The sequence below is a fragment of the Cottoperca gobio genome, chromosome 12 (assembly GCF_900634415.1).
Source record: "Cottoperca gobio chromosome 12, fCotGob3.1, whole genome shotgun sequence".
NCBI classification, from domain to species: domain Eukaryota; kingdom Metazoa; phylum Chordata; class Actinopteri; order Perciformes; family Bovichtidae; genus Cottoperca; species Cottoperca gobio.
Window position 1 is genome coordinate 22,462,229 of NC_041366.1, and position 26,526 is coordinate 22,488,754.

The 26,526-nt window shown below is 43.0% G+C and overlaps 1 protein-coding gene across 1 annotated transcript; it reads left to right on the plus strand.

The window, feature by feature from the left end:
• The first annotated feature begins 593 nt into the window (after nt 1–593).
• Nucleotides 594–8,049, plus strand: LOC115016819 (alpha-2B adrenergic receptor-like). The gene is made up of 2 exons (XM_029444866.1): nt 594–945; nt 5,264–8,049. The coding sequence occupies exon 2, from the start codon at nt 5,399–5,401 to the stop codon at nt 6,944–6,946; it is 1,548 nt and encodes a 515-aa protein (XP_029300726.1). The 5' UTR covers nt 594–945; nt 5,264–5,398; the 3' UTR covers nt 6,947–8,049.
• Nucleotides 8,050–26,526: the final 18,477 nt, after the last annotated feature.

A 26,526-nucleotide genomic window follows, 5' to 3' on the forward strand; every position in this document is an offset into this window, starting at 1 on the left:
AATGTAATCATCTTTCTGAGTTAGTAGATACATCTTTACAAAGTGAAACGTGCCACTGAAGTCTTCAAGTGTCTTATTGTGTCCGTTAAGCAAAGTCAATGTGTTTAAAGGCAAAACTAATATCAGCAGAAAGTATTAATACAAAGTGCAAAGAGTGAAAATGTTCATTACAATTTCACAAAGTCTAAATGACTTTCAGTTTTAGTCCAACCAACCAAAAGAAACCCCAACATGTTGAGTTTACTGCCAACACACAGACACCTCACAATATTTGACAGTTTTGCTCAGAAAATGACCGGATGGATTAAAACCCAAAAGCTAATGACGGTGTAAAAAGCGTCACCGTGTGGAACAACAGACATGACAATAAGAAGAGACATGTTTCTTGTGCCATTACAAGTCACACCTGGACTCCTGCATGTGAGCTCCTATAACTCCCACAGTGGACATGAAGCGCGCAGCCGGACAGTCTGGAAGAAGAAGCTGCGCGTAAAAAAGCGCGTCGCGTCGTCGTTTATCCGGTTACACCCGCATCAGTTCCTCCAGAGCTCCAGCAGCGAGCAGAGTGTCTCCAGCGGCCGGACTGACACCACAACCCGGGATGGAAAAGCAGCCCTGCGCGCGGATACATCAGCTGTTTAACCCTGGGTGTCCAGGGATCTACTTTTTAAAGAAAACTTTACAGTCGATCTGTCTTTTCCTACATTCTCTCCGCACATCTGACCGGATTGTATACCCCCTGCGCTGTTCTTCATCCCTGACCCGGCGTGTGGAGATCACAGCCTCTCTCTGCCTCTCTCTGCCTCGGTGTGACGGACACCCAGCGCAGCATCACCGGATCGTTTCCTGCTAAATTCTGCACATTCGTGCAAGAAAATAAACTTTTAAAGTTCTTCACGTGGAATGACGCATTGGCGCAGCTGAAGAGAAGATCTGTATATTCCAGTAAGTCCACATTCTTACATGATAACATGTTCAGTTACATTACTGTCTTCTGAATCAACTGTGACCAACGATTCTGTGAAAACATCTGGATGGTTTCAATGAGCTAAACACAGAAAGTGTTGCAGTTCTGGTCACTTTAATAAAGAACACCTTCTGCACAATATACATGGTTGGATATATATATATATATATTAATAAAAAGACATAATAAGGGCAAAGAGCTGCAGAAGTTGACATATATGATCTGATTTGTGTTGAAGGATATGAACACCTAAATCAGCAAAGCACAATATGACGCTTCAAACCAAAATAATGTAAATAAGTTTCTAAAAACAAACGTGGAATCTTCAGTGACCGTTTGTAAAATCTTGACACATATACTTTCATCCCTCTGCTTCTTTCTGCCCTCATCATCATCATCATCATCATCATCATCATCATCATCATTGAGTTTATTGTGCAAAACATAACATTTAACAAATACATAAATTCAAATCAAATGTATTTGTACAGCCCAATATCACAAATTATACATTTGTCTCAGTGTTTACAGACTGTACAGGATACGACACCCTCTGTCCTTAGACCCTCTATCCTCAGACCCTCTGTCCTCAGACCCTCTGTCCTTACACCCTCTGTCCTTAGACCCTCTGTCCTTAGACCTTCTATCCTCAGACCCTCTGTCCTTAGACCCTCTGTCCTTAGACCCTCTGTCCTTAGACCCTCTGTCCTCAGACCCTCTGTCCTTACACCCTCTGTCCTTAGACCCTCTATCCTCAGACCCTCTGTCCTTAGACCCTCTGTCCTTAGACCCTCTGTCCTCAGACCCTCTGTCCTTACACCCTCTGTCCTTAGACCCTCTGTCCTTAGACCTTCTATCCTCAGACCCTCTGTCCTTAGACCCTCTGTCCTTAGACCCTCTGTCCTTAGACCCTCTGTCCTCAGACCCTCTGTCCTTACACCCTCTGTCCTTAGACCCTCTATCCTCAGACCCTCTGTCCTCAGACCCTCTGTCCTTACACCCTCTGTCCTTAGACCCTCTGTCCTTAGACCTTCTATCCTCAGACCCTCTGTCCTTAGACCCTCTGTCCTTAGACCCTCTGTCCTCAGACCCTCTGTCCTTACACCCTCTGTCCTTAGACCCTCTATCCTCAGACCCTCTGTCCTTAGACCCTCTGTCCTTAGACCCTCTGTCCTCAGACCCTCTGTCCTTACACCCTCTGTCCTTAGACCCTCTGTCCTTAGACCTTCTATCCTCAGACCCTCTGTCCTTAGACCCTCTGTCCTTAGACCCTCTGTCCTTAGACCCTCTGTCCTCAGACCCTCTGTCCTTACACCCTCTGTCCTTAGACCCTCTATCCTCAGACCCTCTGTCCTTAGACCCTCTGTCCTCAGACCCTCTGTCCTTAGACCCTCTGTCCTTAGACCCTCTGTCCTTAGACCCTCTGTCCTCAGACCCTCTGTCCTTACACCCTCTGTCCTTAGACTCTCTGTCCTTAGACCCTCTATCCTCAGACCCTCTGTCCTCAGACCCTCTGTCCTCAGACCCTCTGTCCTTAGACCCTCTGTCCTTAGACCCTCTATCCTCAGACCCTCTGTCCTTACACCCTCTGTCCTCAGACCCTCTGTCCTTAGACCCTCTATCCTCAGACCCTCTGTCCTTACACCCTCTGTCCTTAGACCCTCTGTCCTTAGACCCTCTGTCCTCAGACCCTCTGTCCTCAGACCCTCTGTCCTTAGTCCCTCTGTACTCAGGCCCTCTGTCCTCAGACCCTTTGTACTCAGACCCTCTGTCCTTAGACCCTCTGTCCTTAGACCCTCTGTCCTTAGACCCTCTGACTTTAGACCCTCACTCCTTAGACCCTCTGTCCTTAGACCCTGACTCCTTAGACCCTCTGTCCTTAGACCCTCTGTCTTTAGACCCTCACTCCTTAGACCCTCTGTCCTTAGACCCTCTGTCCTTAGACCCTCTGACTTTAGACCCTCACTCCTTAGACCCTCTGTCCTTAGACCCTGACTCCTTAGACCCTCTGTCCTTAGACCCTCTGTCTTTAGACCCTCACTCCTTAGACCCTCTGTCCTTAGACCCTCTGTCCTTAGACCCTCTGTCCTTAGACCCTCTGTCCTTACACCCGCTGTCCTTAGACCCTCTGTCTTAGACCCTCTGTCCTTAGACCCTCTGTCCTTAGACCCTCTGTCCTTACACCCTCTATCCTTAGACCCTCTGTCTTTAGACCCTCTGTCCTTAGACCCTCTGTCCTTAGACCCTCTGTCCTTACACCCGCTGTCCTTAGACCCTCTGTCTTTAGACCCTCACTCCTTAGACCCTCTGTCCTTAGACCCTCTGTCCTTAGACCCTCTGTCCTCAGACCCTCTGTCCTTAGACCCTCTGTCCTTAGACCCTCTGTCCTCAGACCCTCTGTCTTTAGACCCTCTGTCCTTAGACCCTCTGTCCTTAGACCCTCTGTCCTTAGACCCTCTGTCTTTAGACCCTCACTCCTTAGACCCTCTGTCCTTAGACCCTCTGTCCTCAGACCCTCTGTCCTTAGACCCTCTGTCTTTAGACCCTCTGTCCTTAGACCCTCGCATCGCACAAGGAAAAACTTCCTAAAAGAAACCCCATAATTAAAGGGGGAACATGGAAGAAACCTCAGGGAGAGACTGAGGAGGGATCCCTCTCCCAGGACGGACAGACGTGCAATAGATGTCGTGTGTACAGGATAAACAACATAGTACAAATACAACATTTGACAGAAATTATGTTGTGTTGAACCTTTTTTTTTTGGATGAATCCAGGAAAATGTCAAAAAGGCTTCCCGGTGTCCAGCAGGACCTCTCCGGACCTCCTGGTGGCGCTGTGCTAAGCGCTGCCACTTCAGCTACAACGCCAGTGTTGCTAGCAGAAGATACATTTCAATACGACTCCAACTGATATTTCACCAAGCAAACTTCTTTTATGTCCGAAATTCAGAAATACAAGTTGTTAGTTTCCGTCCATTATTCAGTTCAAGCAGCGATCGACGATGAAATAATAAAAATATAGAATATTTTGTGAGATAAAAACATGTTGTGAACTTTGGAAATGATTACATGTTTCTTTTTTCAATAATGTTTAACTTTTGGACTGAGAACGGCAAGTTTATATCCAACCAAATATTCTGCTTTAATCCATATATCTGATCCAGCTGCCATGTCGCTTCCAAGCACACATTTGGGGCAGACAGGAGGAGCTGGGGATCGCAGATGCAACAGATTTGTGTACAGAATTTTAAAATAAAACATAGTGACTTACAGAAGAACACAAGTCAGGTTTCCATCCAGATCTAGAACAAATGATAACCAAATGTTCTGAAAATATGTAAAAGAAAATGCAAATGAATGTGATTATTCCACAAACACTAGGTTCTCCTGTCACTCATACCTGATTCCATGCGACATTATTAGGTATTTAATCCTGATGCACTTTTAACTTTAGATACAGCTAGTCGTTTAGTCCAGAGGTTCCCAACATAGGGGGTCCGACCTCTCCAAAGGGTCACCAGATGCATGTGAGGGGTCAGATGGTTAATGGGAGAGAAGAAGAAGAAACTAAGTTCTGATACATAAATCTGTTTTCAGTTTTTGGACTTTTCTCCAAAGTTTAGTTTTATTGTAAAACTTTGGATAGTTTTACCTCTTTGGACTAAAACCAATGAATGAACTGAAAACAACTCAGAAACATCAGAACAATGACGCAGAGACAGAACGATACACTCACAGGCAAATTCACTAAAGCAAATAGTGTCTCGGTGCTCCTGTGCTATTTGCACCTATTTAAATGAGGTAAAAAGAGTCCCCTTTGTATGCTGATGGGCCTCATTACAAAAGCGGTCGAATTCACAAAGATCAGCATTAATATCCAGACGCAGGTACAGAGAAATGATTAGCGTCTTCAAAGAGTTGGTGGTAACTGAAACGTATAAGAGGCGTCGGCTCAAACTCGTCTACTTGCAGTCAGTGCGTTAAAACAGGGACAGAAAGCAAAGACAGTCGTGTCATGAAAAATAAAGGAATAAAGCTCCTTCATGTCATTTTTGAAAATACATGATAAAAAAACGAGATTTATATAATCAATGCAGTTACACTGTGGAGCCTCCTGTGTAAATGTGTCTCTTAATGAGGAGCTGCTCATAAAGAGCTGGTCCTGTGTGTGTTTACATTAGTTTATATGTTATACACGTGTCATGTTTTCTTGCTAGTTGTCTAAAACTGAACGCTTACAAAATAACGTATCGATTATTCTCTAACGTTGATCATAAAATATGTTTCTCTGTTGTAGATCACATGGCTTCACTTTGACGGGTGACCATCTGTTCCTCCTCTAAACGGGGAATATCCTGTTTTTCAATGGTTTACTAAAGAACCAGGACATAATTGTCTCGTCTGTCACTCTGTAAGTTTCCCCGTCACCACCATGGCAGCTACTCCAGATGCCCCCTGCCTGTCGGAGCTCGGTGGACCCAACAGGAACATCAGCCTCGTCTCCGGCACACAACCCTGCAACCGGAGCACTGCCAGGACCTCGCCTTACAACCCGCAAGCAACCGCGGCCTTCGCCATCGCCATCACCTTCATGATGATCCTCACCATCGTCGGGAACATCCTGGTCATCATCGCCGTCCTGACGTCCCGATCCCTCAAGGGGCCTCAGAACCTCTTCCTGGTGTCGCTGGCTGCAGCGGATATTTTAGTGGCAACGCTTATTATCCCCTTCTCATTGGCCAATGAGCTGCAGGGCTACTGGGCCTTCAGCTCCATTTGGTGTGAAATCTACCTGGCACTGGATGTCCTCTTCTGCACGTCCTCCATTGTGCACCTATGCGCGATAGCACTCGACCGCTACCTGTCGATCTCTCGACCCATGACTTACGGTGCCAAACGTACTCCAGCACGAATCAAGGCAGCCATTATTGTAGTCTGGCTGATCTCTGCGGTTGTCTCTTTCCCTCCTCTTCTCACTTTGGACAAGAGCGAAGGAGGGGAAGATGTGTGCGAGCTAAACAACGAGCGCTGGTACATTCTCTACTCCACCATTGGCTCTTTCTTCGCCCCCTGTGTGATAATGATTCTAGTGTATGTGAAGATTTATCAGATCGCTAAGCAGCATACACGCTGCCCGCCCGGGCAGAAGCAAAAAGCTGCAGCAGGAGGAAATGCCAGCGGGGGAACCAATGAGCCAACGGCAAAGTTATCCGAGCAGTCACCACAGAACGGGGATCAAGGAGGTACGACGGCCAGCCAGCGAGAAAAAGTCCAAACCAAAATGCCTGGCTCTGATTCCATCCAGTCATCACTTCAAACCCCGCCTGAGAATACACCGAGCCAGGACACTCAGCACTTCCCTACTAATTCGAGTACCGCTTCACCCTCAATCCCCAAATGTGGCAGCCAAATCCTTTCAGCTGTTCCCCACAAAGAGTCCCAGACACATGCTGACGAAGGGGGGGAAGAGCTCCCCGACAACTCATCCAGCTCTGGCTCTGAAATGGAAAAGGAAGGCGTGCACGGCAAAGAAGAGACGAACAAGACCAACAAACAAACTTTGGGATTGTCCCAAAGGAAAGGGTTCAAAGTTCAGATGCTAAACCTGGCCTGCAGATACAAAGACACAATGGCTACATCATCTGGCACCAAAGTGGTTCCTGAGGAAACGCCTAAGATTCAGGGGACACCAACATCTCGCCGCAAAGCCATGGTGAACAGGGAGAAGAGGTTCACCTTTGTGTTGGCTGTAGTGATGGGAGGCTTTGTGATCTGCTGGTTCCCTTTCTTCTTCTCGTACTCTCTTCAGGCGGTGTGCCCAGAGACTTGCAGCATCCCCAACCCCTTGTTTAAATTCTTCTTTTGGATTGGCTACTGCAACTCCTGCCTCAACCCGGTCATTTACACCATCTTCAACCACGATTTTAGGAAGGCCTTCAAGAGGATACTGTGCAGGGACACGAAGGGTACATTTTTCTAGAAGTGTATTATGTTTTGACCTGCCGGCGGACAGATTTATTTACTGCAGTTGCCAGGATTGACATTCTTCAGCAGAGACATAAACACTTGTACATTAAGGAGGAAATTGCGGCCGTTGTCTCTTCTCCTTGTGCTCGTCTGAACGCTGTTAGCTGAGTCAGAGCAGCACCGACAAAGAGAGAGATTTCAGAAAGCCACAGTCAAGTGGCCGAATCAATTATCTTTAATGTTATTTAAGAATACATTGTAATTGAATATTCAATGACTCTGAAGAAGAATCATTTGATTATGTTTTAAAACGGAAGTCAAGAGGATACAGGGTCTGTGTTCAGTAACTTAAAGTGCAAATGATGTGTGTGTGTGTGTGTGTGTGTGTGTGTGTGTGTGTGTATGTGTGTGTGTGTGTGTGTGTGTGTGTGTGTGTGTGTGTGTGTGTGTGTGTGTGCATGAAGAAGAGGAAGGTTGCCTAAGGGTCTGACTGGAAGAGAACAAATATCACTAAGTGTCCTTTATCTGAGATAAAATGGGCACTCAAAGAACACAAGATCAGGAAATGGTGAGCGTCCTCCTCTCTGTGCCTCTTGATCTCACTTGTTCCCTTCTCTGCTTCTTTCTCCACGTGAAGCTGTAACGTGAACATTATGAGGGATGGATCTTTTATTCCCAAGTTTCTGTGAACCGCTGGATGCTCACCTCTCTCTGGGAGTATTTCATTAAGGGGATACAGCCAGAGGCTTTAACAGGGGGAAACTAATGCAAGAGCATCTGCAGAAGCTTGATAGATGGAAACTCTACATTTGAATGTGATACGAGCGGTTTGCTACCCCCACTTACTTTCATCTTTTCTAAAGAATACGCAGGGAGTCAGTGCATGTGTGGCAGTATAATGTTATTTAAATATATTTACTTAATTACTGTACTTAAGTACCAATTTGAAGCACTTTTATTTATTTATTTTGTTCATGCAACATCCACTACACCGCAGAAACAAATATACTTTTGACAGCTTTAGTTAATTGTCACACACACACACACACACACACACAATCACACACACACACACACACACACACACACACACACACACACACACACACACACACAGTAATGCAACAGGAACATGTAACACACACATTAATGTAACAGGAACACGTAACACACACATTAATGTAACAGGAACATTTAACACACATTAATGTAACAGGAACATGTAACACACACATTAATGTAGCATGAACATGTAACACACACATTAATGTAACAGGAACATTTAACACACAAACACACACACACACACAGTAATGCAACAGGAACATGTAACACACATTAATGTAGCATGAACATGTAACACACACATTAATGTAACAGGAACATGTAACACACACATTAATGTAGCAGGAACATGTAACACACACATTAATGTAACAGGAACATGTAACACACACATTAATGTAACAGGAACATGTAACACACACATTAATGTAGCAGGAACATGTAACACACACATTAATGTACAATGAACACGTAACACACACATTAATGTAACAGGAACATTTAACACACAAACACACACACACACAGTAATGCAACAGGAACATGTAACACACATTAATGTAACATGAACATGTAACACACACATTAATGTAACAGGAACATGTAACACACACATTAATGTAGCAGGAACATGTAACACACACATTAATGTAACAGGAACATGTAACACACACATTAATGTAACAGGAACATGTAACACACACATTAATGTAGCAGGAACATGTAACACACACATTAATGTAACAGGAACATGTAACACACACATTAATGTAACAGGAACATTTAACACACAAACACACACACACACACACACAGTAATGCAACAGGAACATGTAACACACATTAATGTAACAGGAACATGTAACACACACATTAATGTAGCATGAACATGTAACACACAAACACACACACACACACACAGTAATGCAACAGGAACATGTAACACACACATTAATGTAACAGGAACATTTAACACACACATTAATGTAACAGGAACATGTAACACACACATTAATGTAGCAGGAACATGTAACACACACATTAATGTAACAGGAACATGTAACACACACATTAATGCAGCAGGAACATGTAACACACACATTAATGTAATAGGAACATGTAACACACACATTAATGTAATAGGAACATGTAACACACACACATTAATGTAACAGGAACATGTAACACACACATGAATGTAACAGGAACATGTAACACACACACATTAATGTAACAGGAACATGTAACACACACATTAATGTAACAGGAACATGTAACACACACATGAATGTAACAGGAACATGTAACACACACATGAATGTAACAGGAACATGTAACACACACATTAATGTAACAGGAACATGTAACACACACATGAATGTAACAGGAACATGTAACACACACACATTAATTTAACAGGAACATGTAACACACACATGAATGTAACAGGAACATGTAACACACACATTAATGTAACAGGAACATGTAACACACACATGAATGTAACAGGAACATGTAACACACACATTAATGCAACAGGAACATGTAACAGACACATTAATGTAACAGGAACATGTAACACACACATTAATGTAACAGGAACATGTAACACACACTTTAATGTAACAGGAACATGTAACACACACATTAATGTAACAGGAACATGTAACACACACATTAATGTAGCAGGAACATGTAACACACACATTAATGTAACAGGAACATGTAACACACACATTAATGTAACAGGAACATGTAACACACACATTAATGTAACAGGAACATGTAACACACACATTAATGTAACAGGAACATGTAACACACACATTAATGTAGCAGGAACATGTAACACACACATTAATGTAACAGGAACATGTAACACACACATTAATGTAACAGGAACATGTAACACACACATTAATGTAACAGGAACATGTAACACACACATTAATGTAACAGGAACATGTAACACACACATTAATGCAACAGGAACATGTAACACATACATTAATGCAACAGGAACATGTAACACACAAATTAATGCAACAGGAACATGTAACACACACATTAATGTAGCAGGAACATGTAACACACACATTAATGCAACAGGAACATGTAACACACACATTAATGTCGCAGGAACATGTACCACACACATTAATGTAACAGGAACATGTAACACACACATTAATGTAACAGGAACATGTAACACACACATTAATGTAACAGGAACATTTAACACACAAACACACACACAACACACACACAGTAATGCAACAGGAACATGTAACACACATTAATGTAACAGGAACATGTAACACACACATTAATGTAGCATGAACATGTAACACACAAACACACACACACACACACACACACACACACAGTAATGCAACAGGAACATGTAACACATACATTAATGTAACAGGAACATTTAACACACACATTAATGTAACAGGAACATGTAACACACACATTAATGTAGCAGGAACATGTAACACACACATTAATGTAACAGGAACATGTAACACACACATTAATGCAGCAGGAACATGTAACACACACATTAATGTAATAGGAACATGTAACACACACATTAATGTAATAGGAACATGTAACACACACACATTAATGTAACAGGAACATGTAACACACACATGAATGTAACAGGAACATGTAACACACACACATTAATGTAACAGGAACATGTAACACACACATTAATGTAACAGGAACATGTAACACACACATGAATGTAACAGGAACATGTAACACACACATGAATGTAACAGGAACATGTACACACACACATTAATGTAACAGGAACATGTAACACACACATTAATGTAACAGGAACATGTAACACACACATTAATGTAACAGGAACATGTAACACACACATGAATGTAACAGGAACATGTAACACCACATTAATGTAACAGGAACATGTAACACACACATGAATGTAACAGGAACATGTAACACACACATGAATGTAAAAGGAACATGTAACACACACATTAATGTAACAGGAACATGTAACACACACATGAATGTAACAGGAACATGTAACACACACTTTAATGTAACAGGAACATGTAACACACACATTAATGTAACAGGAACATGTAACACACACATGAATGTAACAGGAACATGTAACACACACATGAATGTAACAGGAACATGTAACACACACATTAATGTAACAGGAACATGTAACACACACATTATGTAACAGGAACATGTAACACACACATTAATGTAACAGGAACATGTAACACACCACATTAATGTAACAGGAACATGTAACACACACATTAATGTAACAGGAACATGTACACACACATTAATGTAACAGGAACATGTAACACACACATTAATGTAACAGGAACATGTAACACACACATTAATGCACAGGAACATGTAACACATACATTAAGCAACAGTAACATGTAACACACACATTAATGCAACAGGAACATGTAACACACACATTAATGCAACAGGAACATGTAACACACACATTAATGTAACAGGAACATGTAACACACACATTAATGTAACAGGAACATGTAACACACACATTAATGTAACAGGAACATGTAACACACCACATTAATGTAACAGGAACATGTAACACACACATGAATGTAACAGGAACATGTAACACACACATTAATGTAACAGGAACATGTAACACACACATGAATGTAACAGGAACAATGTAACACACACAGTTAATGTAACAGGAACATGTAACACACACATTAATGTAACAGGAACATGTAACACACACATTAATGTAATCAGGAACATGTAACACACACATTAATGTAACAGGAACATGTAACACACACATTAATGTAACAGGAACATGTAACACACACATGAATGTAACAGGAACATGTAACACACACACATTAATGTACAGGAACATGTAACACACACATGAATGTAACAGGAACATGTAACACATACACATTAATGTAACAGAACATGTAACACACACATGAATGTAACAGGAACATGTAACACACACATTAATGTAACAGGAACATGTAACACACACATTAATGCAACAGGAACATGTAACACATACATTAATGCAACAGGAACATGTAACACACACATTAATGCAACAGGAACATGTAACACACACATTAATGCAACAGGAACATGTAACACACACATTAATGTAGCAGGAACATGTAACACACACATTAATGCAACAAGAACATGTAACACACACATTAATGTAGCAGGAACATGTAACACACACATTAATGCACAGGAACATGTAACACACACATTAATGTAACAGGAACATGTAACACACACATTAATGTAACAGAACATGTAACACACACACAAATTAATGTAGCAGGAACATGTAACATACACATTAATGTAACAGGAACATGTAACACACACATTAATGTAACAGGAACATGTAACACACACATTAATGTAACAGGAAACATGTAACACACACATGAATGTAACAGGAACATGTAACACACACACATTAATGTAACAGGAACATGTAACACCACACATTAATGTAGCAGGAACATGTAACACACACATTAATGCAACAGGAACATGTAACACACACATTAATGTAACAGGAACATGTAACACACACATTAATGTAACAGGAACATGTACACACACATTAATGTAACAGGAACATGTAACACACACATGAATGTAACAGGAACATGTAACACACACACATTAATGTAACAGGAACATGTAACACACACATGAATGTAACAGGAACATGTAACACACACATTAATGTAACAGGAACATGTAACACACACATGATGTAACAGGAACATGTAACACACACATTAATATAACAGGAACATGTAACACACACATCAATGTAACAGGAACATGTAACACACACATTAATATAACAGGAACATGTAACACACACATCAATGTAACAGGAACATGTAACACACACATCAATGCAGAAACATCAGATATAATATAAAACATTTACTGCACAATCACTACTTTTACTTAAAGTACTTTAACTATATTTTGCTGCTAATACTTATAAAGTAAGGTTTTAAATGCAGTATTTTTACTTAGTAGTTTAGTATTTTCATATTGTGGTCTACAGAAGTAAAGTAACACTTCTTCCACAGCTGGTTTCCGGTGTTTTTATTGATTTATTTGCAATAATTAATGAACACGATGGACGGTGAGCTTCCTAACCTTTTTATTCTGCTCCCTGCCAAAGCAATACAGACTGAATCTGAACTCTGACCCCGACGATGAGCTGAATCCCTAAGGAAGAAGCTCCTCCTCACTCTGGACTGGTCTAGTGTGTGTGTGCGTGTGCGTGTGCGTGTGCGTGTGCGTGTGCGTGTGCGTGTGCGTGTGCATGTGCGTGTGTGTATGCGTGTGTGTGTGTGTGTGTGAGAGACTGAGTTTTCAGCTGCATGATTTCAATAAATACACTTATTTTATCTTTTTGAAAGCCGATAGAAATTAGCTTGACTGTAAGGTAACACTGGTGTTGGAATTAGTTTATGTACATTATGTTAGCTTAAACGTAAAAAAGCATTCTTGCTTATTGTTTTAAAGTCCAACTGAAATTAAATTGCACGTTTTTCAGTCTGCTTCGGTAATGTGCCGTAACATCCTCTGCTCTGTTCTGAGAAACAAGACTAAGAATCTACAGCACAGATGATGTTTAGCAGGTTTAACCTTTCATCCTCTTAGTTTAGCGTGTTAGCATGCTAACACCCGCTAATTAGCAGTGAACACGGAGCTGTGGCCGATAAATGTCTTTAGTTCTGCAGGTTTTGGTCATAAAACAAAGTATTAGACACATTACAAACCCTGATGATGGCGCTGGATGAAAAACAATGTTATTACAATTAATCGTGAGGGGAATTAATTAGGGATTAATCCATCCAAACATTGTTGAAAGAAATGTCTAGAAGAGTTTTGTAATAGAATTGTCAAATCATATTTGAAATGCTTTTTGTGAGTTGATATTAATGTAGCCGAGTTAAAAGGCCAGAGATGAATCTAAAACGTAGAATAGTGCAGAAGTTAAGATCTAGGGATAAAATATAAAATAATATTTGTGGTGGACAGTAATTGCAAAGTGAATAAACTGAATATAAACAGGGTTGTTGTGAATGCATATGTGCAATAAGAAGTAATATATATATATATATATATATATATATGTATATATATATAAAGAGAGAGAGATGTAAACAGGTAGTAAAAGTAAAGTATAATGGTAAAGATAAATTCACACAGCTTTGCACCAACGTTCTATAAACCAGTTATATATACCTGATATTTATGAGCAGCTTACACATGGACAGAAAATACAACTGAATGCTAACACACAGCTAATAAGCTACGATAGCCTCCTCCATTTTTTAATCTTCCTGAAAGGTTGATGGCACATGGTAAAAGATTAAAGAAGGAATTTTGTGATTTCAGCTGGACTTTAAGTTTAGAATAATTGCCTTTCAGCATTGTCTCGTATCTACTTGTATCTCCTATTTCTGCTCCTGTGTTGTTGTGTCCCAGTGCTTTTATTTTGAAAATATCTTCATATTAAAGGTTTGAATAAAGGACACGATGAGACGATATAAACACTGCTGCTTGTTGTTTAAGAGGTCGGAGGGTGGGATGGACTGCGAGCACTTACAGAGCAAAGAATAATGGAATCAGACAATTTAGCATCGCTGCTTTCTGTCTTTCTTTGTCTGCTTCAGTGACCTTTGACCCGAGTCACATTATACTGACATGGATATGGAATAGTAGGTACATTAAACCTACTGTCGGCACCACATTATCACATACACACAAAATGATTCATCAAATAATACCAAACATCCTAAGAAAAATATTAAAGGTGATAATTAACTAATTAACTAGTGCTCTGAATTATGAGCCGTCAGAGAGCTAAAAAGCAGAATGTGTTGTTTACTTCTTGCAGTTATAATTTGAATGTAATTAAAGGTGTTAAAGCCCTCCAGTGCTATAATTGAGTGTAATTATCCTCTCATGATGTTCTACCTGCAGGGGCTGGGGAGTTATCTATTAAAAACACTTTTATATTTATTTAATTTTGTAAGATTAAAAAACTTTGTAACGATGGTTTCAAAACAGAAACTATTGGCCAAACATCTTAAAGTCCACTGGGTGTTGAATGCCCTCATACTGCGCTGGAGAAATGTTAAAAGAGTAGAATAGTATATTCATTTCTGTATATAGATGATGACAGTTTCATGGCTCCGAGGTATTATGGTATTGGATTTTTAATGTCTTTTTTATGATGCCATATTAAGCCCGACATCGTTTGTCTCCGTCAGTGTCGATGTTCAGCAACGCTTCATGAATCACTTTCTGCTCTTCAGCTCACGTCTGTAGATACTCGCGCTAATAACATTCAGATTCTACGTCATGTATTGTACGTTAACAATATTTGAACGTGGCAACGACAGTACGGCGGGGGAACGATCAGCGGATCATGGAGGAGTCTCGTGATATTCAATGTTTTTGTCAACAAATCCAACAATGACAGCGACTGTGTGCCGGATATCTGAGCTCCATTGTTGTCCAAAAACACATGAATGAGCCGCACTGTTGCTCTGTGTGACAGGTTCCTTCACTACATGAACACACACACTTTATTCACTAGCAGTGGGAAGTGGACCGGTACCAACCCGTTTCCCCCATAAAGAAAAATACACAGTAGACATTAAATAACAACCTTTAACATTATTAATAAACCTACGATATCAAGGTAATGAGCTCCATAGGTGTACATTTCCATCTGCACCAACAGCAACACACTAACAAGCAAGTAATACTTCGTAGTATTTTGCAGGATATTCCCTTTACAAAAGAGTATCATACCTTTTCCAAAAATAGAACATATTCTAAACTGCTAAAAATAGACGACATACTCTTTCCCATTGCCACGAGACGAGATGGCAGAGATGCAAAGATGCTGGAGTAGGGATGAGGAGTTTATTACACACAACAGAAGATTTAAAAGGGAACATTTCTTGCAGGTCTTTGAAGGGATGTGGACTTTAATTTCCTACATGAAAGTCATGAGCGGCACATCTTTACCTCTACATAAATCAAATCCAATTTATTTATATAGTCCACCATCACACATTATACATTTGTCTCGCACCGCACAAGGAAAAACTCCCTAAAAGAAACAATTAAAGGGTGAAAAATGTTGTAAAGCTCAGAGAGAGACTGAGGAGGATCCTCCCCCAGGACACACACACTGTGGTGGATTATGGACAGAATAAACAACATAGTGAAAATACAACATGATGTCATCAAATATGAAGAAGATGGATCCAGGGTTAATATATATATATGGATCCAGGAGGATGTTAGAAAAGCTTCACGTGAAGCTTTTCTAACATCCTCCTGGATCCATATATATATATTAACATGTGTGCAGCCAGTGCAGAGAGAGAGTCAGAGACAGAGAGAGAGAGAGAGAGAGAGAGAGAGAGAGAGAGAGAGAGAGAGAGAGAGAGAGTCAGAGACAGACAGAGAGAGAGAGACAGAGAGAGAGAGAGAGAGAGAGAGAGAGAGAGAGACAGAGAGAGAGAGAGAGTCAGAGACAGACAGAAAGAGAGACAGAGAGAGAGAGAGACAGAGAGAGAGAGAGACAGAGACAGAGAGAGAGACAGAGAGAGAGAGAGAGAGTCAGAGACAGAGAGACAAAGAGAGAGACAGAGAGAGAGAGAGAGAGAGAGAGAGAGAGAGACAGAGAGAGAGAGAGAGAGAGAGTCAGAGACAGAGAGAGAGAGAGAGAGAGAGACAGACAGACAGAGAGAGAGAGAGAGAGAGACAGACAGACAGAGAGAGAGAGAGAGAGAGAGAGAGAGAGAGAGAGTCAGAGACAGAGAGAGAGAGAGAGAGTCAGAGACAGACAGAGAGAGAGAGAGAGAGAGAGAGAGAGAGAGAGAGTCAGAGACAGAGAGAGAGAGAGAGAGAGAGGGAGGGGAGGAGAGAGGAAGAGAAGTCTAAGCCTATAGCAGAATAACTAGGGGCTGATCCAAGGCAAACCTGAGCCAGCCCTAACTATAAGCTTTATCAAAAAGGAAAGTCTTTAGCCTGCTCTTAAATGCTCTGGCTCCCATTGTACTTTTAGAGCAGGGGTGCCCACACTTTTTCGGCTTGTTAGCTACTTTTAAAATGACCAGGTCCAAGTGATATACCTGTATTAAAAAATGCTGCGGGGGGGGGGAGGTTGCTGTCTGAGGTACGTGCGACGGGGGGGGTGCTGGTGCGTAGTTCACTCCTCTCCTTTCCTTCCCTCTGTCTCTGACTGTAGGTGTGCGCGCACCGTGTGTGTTTGGGAGTGAAACAGAGCGGAGGAGGGAATGCGAATGCGCAAGGCAAGAAACAAACTAAAAACTTGAATTTCAGGGGGCTACCCATATCTACCCACACTACACACAACCTTTTGGGCACCCCTGTTTTAAAGACTCTAGGAACCACGAGGAACAATGCATTCTGGGAGCACAATGCTCTAGTTGGGTTATAAGGTACTATGAGATCTTTAAGATAAGTTGGCGCCTGACCATTAATGGATTTGTGCGTCAGGAGAAGGATTTTAAATGATATTTTCTGTATTTCACCAGGAGCCAGTGCAGAGCAGCTGCAGGAGTAATAGGATCCTGTTTTCTAGTTCCTAACAGTTCGTCACAGTTGTGCCGTGGAGAGGATGTGGAGGCCTGAGAGGAGGGGGGTCATGGAGAACTCTTTGTGTTAAATAGAAAAACTCATTTAATTAAAGTTCAACTTCACATTTGTTTCCTTTTCTATTACAAAGGTTTAAAATGATGTCTGCGTATGATATCAGAATCAGAAATACTTTGATGATCACCAAGGAGAAGTTAGGATCAATAAAGCATTTCAGGACTCTCTTTTTAAGGAGATTTCTTTTTATCTCAACAAGGTAAATACAATAAATAAATACAAAACATCAGATTCTAATCCATCATCCACAGACATAATTGTAAATCCTTTTAATAGAAATGAAAACTAATGTGTGGAGTTTATATTTGGTACGATAAATGGAATATTTCTTTACCCTTCTGAGCACCTTCACTAAATGAGATGCATCATTGTGTGACTGCACTGTATGTGCATGTTAGTCACACAGTCTCTGTACATTACACCTGAGTGAACTCGCCATGACTCGGGAGGCAAAGTGCAGTGAATAATTCAGCCGGATTACAAATTGATACTGCTGGTCATAAAGCCTACAATATTTAAAACTGCATGAAGAAAAATATGTTGTACAATCTCTGGCTGAGCTGTCACAACAACACACGCTAGCTGAGCTCCAAACACTTGTGTTGTGTGTCAAAGTGTTTGGACTGTTGGTGTGTTCAATAAAATATAAGATTAACATGAACATACAGGAGCATACATGTTCACAGAGATAAGCAGGAAGTCCAGATACCCAGAGGAAGACAAGACAGGTAGAGAAGAGTGAGACGAGGAACATGTTGAATACAGAACCGGTTAGCTTAGCTTAGCATAAAGACTGGTACGAGGGGGGACAGCTATCATTGAATAACTCATATCTGGTTTGTTTAAATTGTACAAACAGAAATCTTTGGAAGGGTGGAGCTCGCGGAGGAAGGGTGGAGCTCGCTGAGGAAGGGTGGAGCTCGCGGAGGAAGGGTGGAGCTAGCGGGGGAAGGGTGGAGCTTGCGAAGGAAGGGTGGAGCTCGCGGAGGAAGGGTGGAACTCGTGGAGGAAGGGTGCAGCTCGCGGAGAAAGGGTGCAGCTCGCGGAGGAAGGGTGGAGCTCGCAGAGGAAGGGTGGAGCTCGCGGAGGAAGGGTGGAGCTCGCAGAGGAAGGGTGGAGCACGCGGAGGAAGGGTGGAGCACGCGGAGGAAGGGTGATGCTCGCGGAGGAAGGGTGGAGCTCGCGGAGGAAAGGTGCAGCTCGCGGAGGAAAGGTGGAACTCGCGGAGGAAGGGTGGAGCTTGCGGAGGAAGGGTGGAGCTCGCGGAGGAAGGGTGCAGCTCGCGGAGGAAGGGTGGAACTCGCGGAGGAAGGGTGCAGCTCGCGGAGGAAGGGTGGAACTCGCGAGGAAGGGTGGAGCTCGCAGAGGAAGGGTGGAGCACGCGGAGGAAGGGTGGAGCTCGCGGAGGAAGGGTAGAGCTCGCAAAGGAAGGGTGGAGCACGCGGAGGAAGGGTGGAGCACGCGGAGGAAGGGTGGAGCATGCGGAGGAAGGGTGATGCTCGCGGAGGAAGGGTGGAGCTCGCGGAGGAAAGGTGCAGCTCGCGGAGGAAAGGTGGAACTCGCGGAGGAAGGGTGGAGCTCGCGGAGGAAGGGTGGAGCTCGCGGAGGAAGGGTGGAAGGGTGGAGCTCATGGAGGAAGGGTGGAGCTTGCGGAGGAAGGGTGGAGCTCACGGAGGAAGGGTGGAGCTTGCGGAGGAAGGGTGGAGCTCGCAGAGGACGCACATGAGCAGTGAACTGTGTGACTTGAAGCTAAGCTAACCACTTCCTGCCTGGTACTAAACACACAGACACGAGGTTAATATCTATATTCTCTTTTCAGCACCAGAAAGAAAACAAACAATTTCCCAAAACGCTCCACTTCAGCTTCAGTGTCCGTGCATTAATGCTGCTGCCTGACTTTACAGCGACATCTTAAAATGAGCGTCTTCATCGTGCGGTGATGTGCGAGGCGAGCTGCGTGTCAGTCTGCTCCACAAGAGAGCCACTGCAGTGACACAAAGACACATGCTGACCGTTGGCCTTTTGTTTTTCTGCCTCACCGCCTGTGGCGCTTTCATGGCAGCTACCTCGGCCTCAGGTGTCAGCTCATGATCGTCATGATAAGTGACGGGTGTCAGCGCGGGAGGAGGCGGACGGCTTTAAGTGCCGGGTGACTCCAGAGTGACGCTGTGATTTACTGACACGACTCGCAGTCACGGAGCTGCTGTAACATGAATAATATACAGAGCAGGTGAAAGACTCTCACTCTCTACAGTGTCAACAGAGAGAAGAAGAATACACCTGCACATTGTCCTCACTACACATGAGTGTAGTTCATAATAAGTAACAACATGTCTGTGCATAAGTGCATTTCATTTGAGTGTTACCTTAAGCTTTAAATACTTTGCTGCATACAAATGAAATAAACTCCAAACCCTGAAGTGAAACGCTCTGATGTCACATGGAACACAATAACACATTTTCATGATCGTGAAAGTGTATAATGTGTGCAGATCTGGAGCTGCACGACTGGACTTCTTCTGCACACATATTTGCACTCTTCACTCAGATAGATAGATAATATAAAGTGTTATAAAATCCCTTCATTTCTTAATTATTTGTATTTATGAAGTTTAAATAGTTTTATAACATCAGTCTGATCGTCTCTTTAGTGTTGAATGTCAAGATGAGTGTGAGAAGGAGAATAAGTACGAGTGTGTGTGCGTGTGTGTGTGTGCACGTGTGTGTGTGTGTGTGTGTGTGTGTGTGTGTGTGTGTGTGTGTGTGTGTGTAATAATCCAATAACAAATAAGGATGTTATCCTGTTAGAAAGTAGCCGTTGTGCTCGGGGGTCTGCTGTGACATGGTTAAATGTCAGACCCCATCTCTGCAGAGACTAATTGCATGAGAAGACACACACACACACACACACACACACACACACACACACACACACACACACACACACACACACACACACACACACACACTTAAAGGCTGAATGAGTAGGACTTTCCTAAAAAACAACGTATAGACTTAGAGAGAAGAATCCCTGTCAATCATCACAACAAGTGTTCGGCCGGATTGTACGCGTCCAAGAGGAAGACAGGAACACGGCGGATGCAGCACAGAAGATGTATGAAGGTGAAAACGCCTACAGAGATGATTTTGTGAAATGAACCCAAAAGCTTTTTTAGTCCTTTCGCACAAAACTCTTGCTCATCAAAATGAGAAATACAATCAGATTGCTTATTCAAACAGTATAAATATCGTCACCTGTACGTCACCTGTACGTCACCTGTACGTCACCTGTACGTCACCTGTACTTCACCTGTACGTCACCTGTACGTCACCTGTACGTCACCTGTACGTCACCTGTACGTCACCTGTACTTCACCTGTACTTCACCTGTACGTCACCTGTACGTCACCTGTACTTCACCTGTACGTCACCTGTACGTCACCTGTACGTCACCTGTACGTCACCTGTACTTCACCTGTACGTCACCTGTACTTCACCTGTACGTCACCTGTACGTCACCTGTACTTCACCTGTACGTCACCTGTACGTCACCTGTACGTCACCTGTACGTCACCTGTACGTCACCTGTACTTCACCTGTACGTTACCTGTACGTCACCTGTACGTCACCTGTGCGTCACCTGAACGTCACCTGAGCGTCACCTGAGCGTCACTCACAGGTAACCAGGAAGCCTTTACTCTTTTTATCCTCAGAAAATGCACCTGCTTGTCAGCGACGAGCCTGTGTGGCATAGAGGGAAGAAAGAGCTGAAGACTAAACAGAGAAAAGTGGAGATGCTTTTATTTTGAAGCCAGCAAGGTAACCAAAACAAGCACACCCAGCACCACGGTGCAAGAAGGAGAGAACATATTGTTTATGTGAGTTAGAGGAATATAAATAACGGAGCAATGGACTCAGAGCGCTTCACAAGGCTCCATCTCTTCTTCACCAGCTGCTGAAGAGTGAATTGTACTTTGGTGCTCATTGTTTCCTTAAATTGGACTTTAGATGTAAAGAATCTAACCGACTGCTTTTATTGGTCAAACAGTTAATCATACATTTAAATATGTGCAAACATCACAGGAGCCCCGAGACGCTTCCTGCTCAGTAGTGAGAGCTGCTTCTCATCCTCCGAGCGTTTCTTTGTGTCTCACCTGAGCAGATCATCGTCTTCATCGTCTTCATCGTCTTCATCGTCTTCATCGTCTTCATCGTCTTCATCGTCTTCATCGTCTTCATCGTCTTCATCGTCTTCATCGTCTTCATCGTCTTCATCGTCTTCATGCGTCTTCATGCGTCACTGCTCTCAGCTGCAGCGGTGCTGCACTTCCTGGTGTTAAATAACAGATCTGGAAAGTTATGGACAGCAGTGCACCACTAGAGCATATTTTGAGTGAGTGTGTGAGTGTGTGAGCGTGTGAGTGTGTGAGTGTGTGAGCGTGTGAGTGTGTGAGTGTGCACCTTCAGGACGAGGAGGGCCATTCAGCAGCACGACAAGCGTGTAATTGATTCTGGGATGTGGATATTTACATGCAACGCTCGGGGTGACGGCTGCTAGTCATGCATTTATGCTGCTGCTGAGCCGAGCAATCTTTGTGAAACGCATTTTGCTTACGCTGCACTTCTTTGGGGTCACAGAGTCACACTTTGCTTATACATTTCTCTGGAGCCTTTTCTGGAGGTTTTGCAGTTTTGCAGCTTGAGTGGTTGTCATCAGTCTTCACTTCCTGCAGCTCGGAGGAAGGAGGAAGTTAAAATGTCAAATCTGGAGGAGCTGTTGTGGAAGTTACTACTGTCTAACCCTAACCCTAACCCTAACCCTAACCCTAACCCTAACCCTAACCCTAACCTTTACCAGCTGCAAAACGACAAACATTTATGTATAATAAATATAATCCAATACAATGTATAATGCTGTCAGAGCTCCGTGCAACGGGGGGGCGGGGGGCTGTCAGAGGAGCTCCGTGCTCCAAGCTTTCTGAGCTCCGTGCAGCGGGGGGGTATGTCAGAGCTCCGTGCTCCGTGCTGTCGGACCAAAAGTCCGGGGCATCTAGGAGCGCAATTAAACGCGTCATTTTTTCTGTGATTAATTATTCGAAATGAACGCGGAATTATAACATATAATATATAATATAATATAAATTATATTATACATATTATATATTATATAATATATATATATATATATTATATTATATATAATATAGATAATATAATATAGATTATATTATATTATATATTATATATTATATTTTATATTATATATATTATATATATATCCTTACTAGATGCCCGAACCACCTCAACTGGCTCCTTTCAACGTAAAGGAGCAGCGGCTCTACTCCGAGTCTCTCCTGATGGCTGAGCTTCTCACCCTATCTCTAAGGGAGACGCCACCCGTCTGAGAAAACCCATTTCGGCCGCTTGTACCCGTGATCTCGTTGTTTCGGTCATGACCCAGCCTTCATGACCATAGGTGAGGGTAGGAACGAAGATCGACCGGTAGATTGAGAGCTTTGCCTTCTGACTCAGCTCTCTTTTCGTCACAACGGTGCGGTAAAGTGACTGTAATACCGGCCCCGCTGCTCCGATTCTCCGGCCAATCTCTCGTTCCATCGTCCCCTCACTCGCGAACAAGACCCCGAGGTACTTGAACTCCTTCACTTGGGGTAATGGCTCATTCCCTACCCGGAGTAGGCAATCCACCGGTTTCCTGCTGAGAGCCATGGCCTCAGATTTGGAGGTGCTGATCCTCATCCCAACCGCTTCACACTCGGCTGCGAACCGATCCAGTGACTGTTGAAGGTCACAGACCGATGATGCCATAAGGACCACATCATCTGCAAAGAGCAGCGATGAGATCCTCAGGTCACCGAACTGCAACCCCTCTCCTCCACGACTACGCCTCGATATCCTATCCATGAAAATCACGAACAGGATTGGTTATAAAGCGCAGCCCTGGCGGAGGCCAACATTCACGGGAAACGAGTCCGACTTACTGCCGAGTATCCGGACACAACTCTCGCTTTGGGCGTACAGGGATTGGATGGCCCTCAGAAGTGACCCCCTCACCCCATACTCCCGCAGCACCTCCCACAGTATCACCCGGGGGACCCGGTCATGCGCCTTCTCCAGATCCATGTTTTCCAGAAGCACCTTGGTGCCGACCGAAAGTCCTTCTCCATAGCTTCTCCGAACTTCTCCCACACCCGCTGCTTTGCCTTTGACACGGCAGAAGCTGCCGCCCTTCTAGTCCTTCGATACCCTGCAACTGTTTCCGGATTATATAATATATAATATAATATATATTATATAAAATATAATATATATTATATATTATAATATATATTATATATTATATATTATATATTATATATTATATATTATATATTATATATTATATATTATATATATTATATATTATAATATATATACATCAACATCATAACAAAGTGTCACATTTAATTGTTATTGTGTAGAAGGAAATATAGAAAGCTCAAACTGACTGGACCTTGATATATATTATACATGTTGGTATTTTTAAAAGCACTAATTAAAACAGAAAACAATGAGATGAAGTCATCAGGAACAAAGTCATTCACAATGTAATGAGTAATAATACTCGTTATAATACACTGTCCACTTGAATATGATATTCATCATATTTAGAAATGTTCACTGCAACAGTTGCCGACTCGACTTCATCTCACGCTCAGACAGAAAGTGTGTTTGTCAAACCTCCTCCATGAAGTGCGCTGAGCCTCATCACAGCGCTCACTGTGTGTGAGGCAGGTTTTGGCATGTGGGCTGTTGGAAGGAAAGGAAACTAATCTTTTCTGTCATTTCAGTTTGAGGACTGAAAGAAAATGGAAGACGTCTCTTCATCACTCTCTACTCTCCCTCTCCTCTTTCACACGTGACTTCAATCTGACCGTTTTAAAATCCAATCGTCAGACCACAGAAAACAATTTCCTCCCTTCCCTTCATGTCTGTCCTCTCGTCTCTGCACCGAGGCTTTTATTATCCACTCGCAGCAGAAGCTGAGGTTACTTCTCCTCCCCATCGATGCCTCCTCTCCTGCCTCCTCTCCTGCCTCCTCCTCCTGCAGGTCATGCTCTGTGAGGCCTTCAGCTCAGCCTGACTCCGTCTGCTGCTATCAGAGTCTGCAGAACTCATGAATGTGCTGCCTGCAAGCAGCTCTGCCAACATGTGTCACAGAGGAGCTTTTTGAGTCCAGAAGCATTGTGAGTGCAGGCGGCGCCGGATCTTCACGCTGCTCTGTTGTTTGTTTTCAGCCTTCAGATGGCGTGAACAGGTTTTATTTTATGTTCTGCTTCTGGCTCAGACAACATGCATCACTGTCTGTATCACACAAGCAGCTGAAGTTCTGGATTTTAATGAAAACTAGAGACCACACACCAGACGTGACGCCTGTTCAGGCCCGTTTAGCACTTTGAGTTTTGTTTACGCAAATGATAAGTGCGCTTATAAATAAAATGTATTATTATAATTATCAGGAAAGGGGCTTCAGTGGGGGGGGGGGCAAAGTCACCGTCACAAGGTCCTACCCCCCTCCTTACTTCGGGCGCCATCGTTTGGACTCCACCTGTCTTTGAAGTCAGCCTTCAGTTTGCTCTCAACTACACAGCTGGAAATTTCCATGTTGCACAAAATATGTCCACAGACAGACAGACAGACAGACAGACAGACAGCCAGTCAGACAGACAGCCAGTCAGACAGTCAGACAGACAGTCAGACAGACAGACAGACAGACAGCCAGTCAGACAGTCAGACAGACAGACAGACAGACAGACAGAGAGACAGACAGACATACAGTCAGACAGTCAGACAGACAGACAGACAGACAGACATACAGTCAGACAGTCAGACAGACAGACATACAGACAGTCAGACAGACAGACAGACAGACAGACAGACAGACATACAGACATACAGTCAGACAGACAGACAGTAAGACAGACAGTCAGACAGTCAGACAGACAGACAGACAGTCAGACAGTCAGACAGTCAGACAGACAGACAGACAGACAGACAGTCAGACAGACATACAGTCAGACAGACAGACAGTAAGACAGACAGTCAGACAGTCAGACAGACAGACAGACAGACAGACAGACAGACAGTCAGACAGACAGACAGACAGACAGACAGTCAGACAGACATACAGTCAGACAGACAGACAGACAGTCAGACAGTCAGACAGACAGACAGACAGACAGTCAGACAGACAGACAGACAGTCAGACAGTCAGACAGACAGACAGACAGACAGACAGACAGACAGTCAGACAGACAGACAGACAGACAGACAGACAGACAGACATACAGTCAGACAGACATACAGTCAGACAGACAGACAGTAAGACAGTCAGACAGACAGTCAGACAGTCATACAGACAGACAGACAGACAGACAGACAGACAGACATACAGTCATACAGACAGACAGTAAGACAGTCAGACAGACAGACAGTCAGACAGACAGTCAGACAGACAGTAAGATCCTGAACGCTCCCCTGTACTCCCTGCATGAGCTGCTCTCACAGCGTTTCTGTCTCAGCTGATAATAAATCTGTATTTTCCTTGTTTCTGCGTCTCAGTGACGAATGTTGCAACAACGTTTTGTTCCAGTCTTGAGCGAGACCAGCTGAACGGGCTGCAGTATAATCCTTCAGGTAATGGAGGGTTCACTAAAAGTTAGTTTGTCCACTGACTCAGAT

Bases quoted from the DNA above. Each gene is read 5' to 3' on its own strand.
- LOC115016819 (XM_029444866.1), top strand. From the start codon at position 5,399: ATGGCAGCTACTCCAGATGCCCCCTGCCTGTCGGAGCTCGGTGGACCC.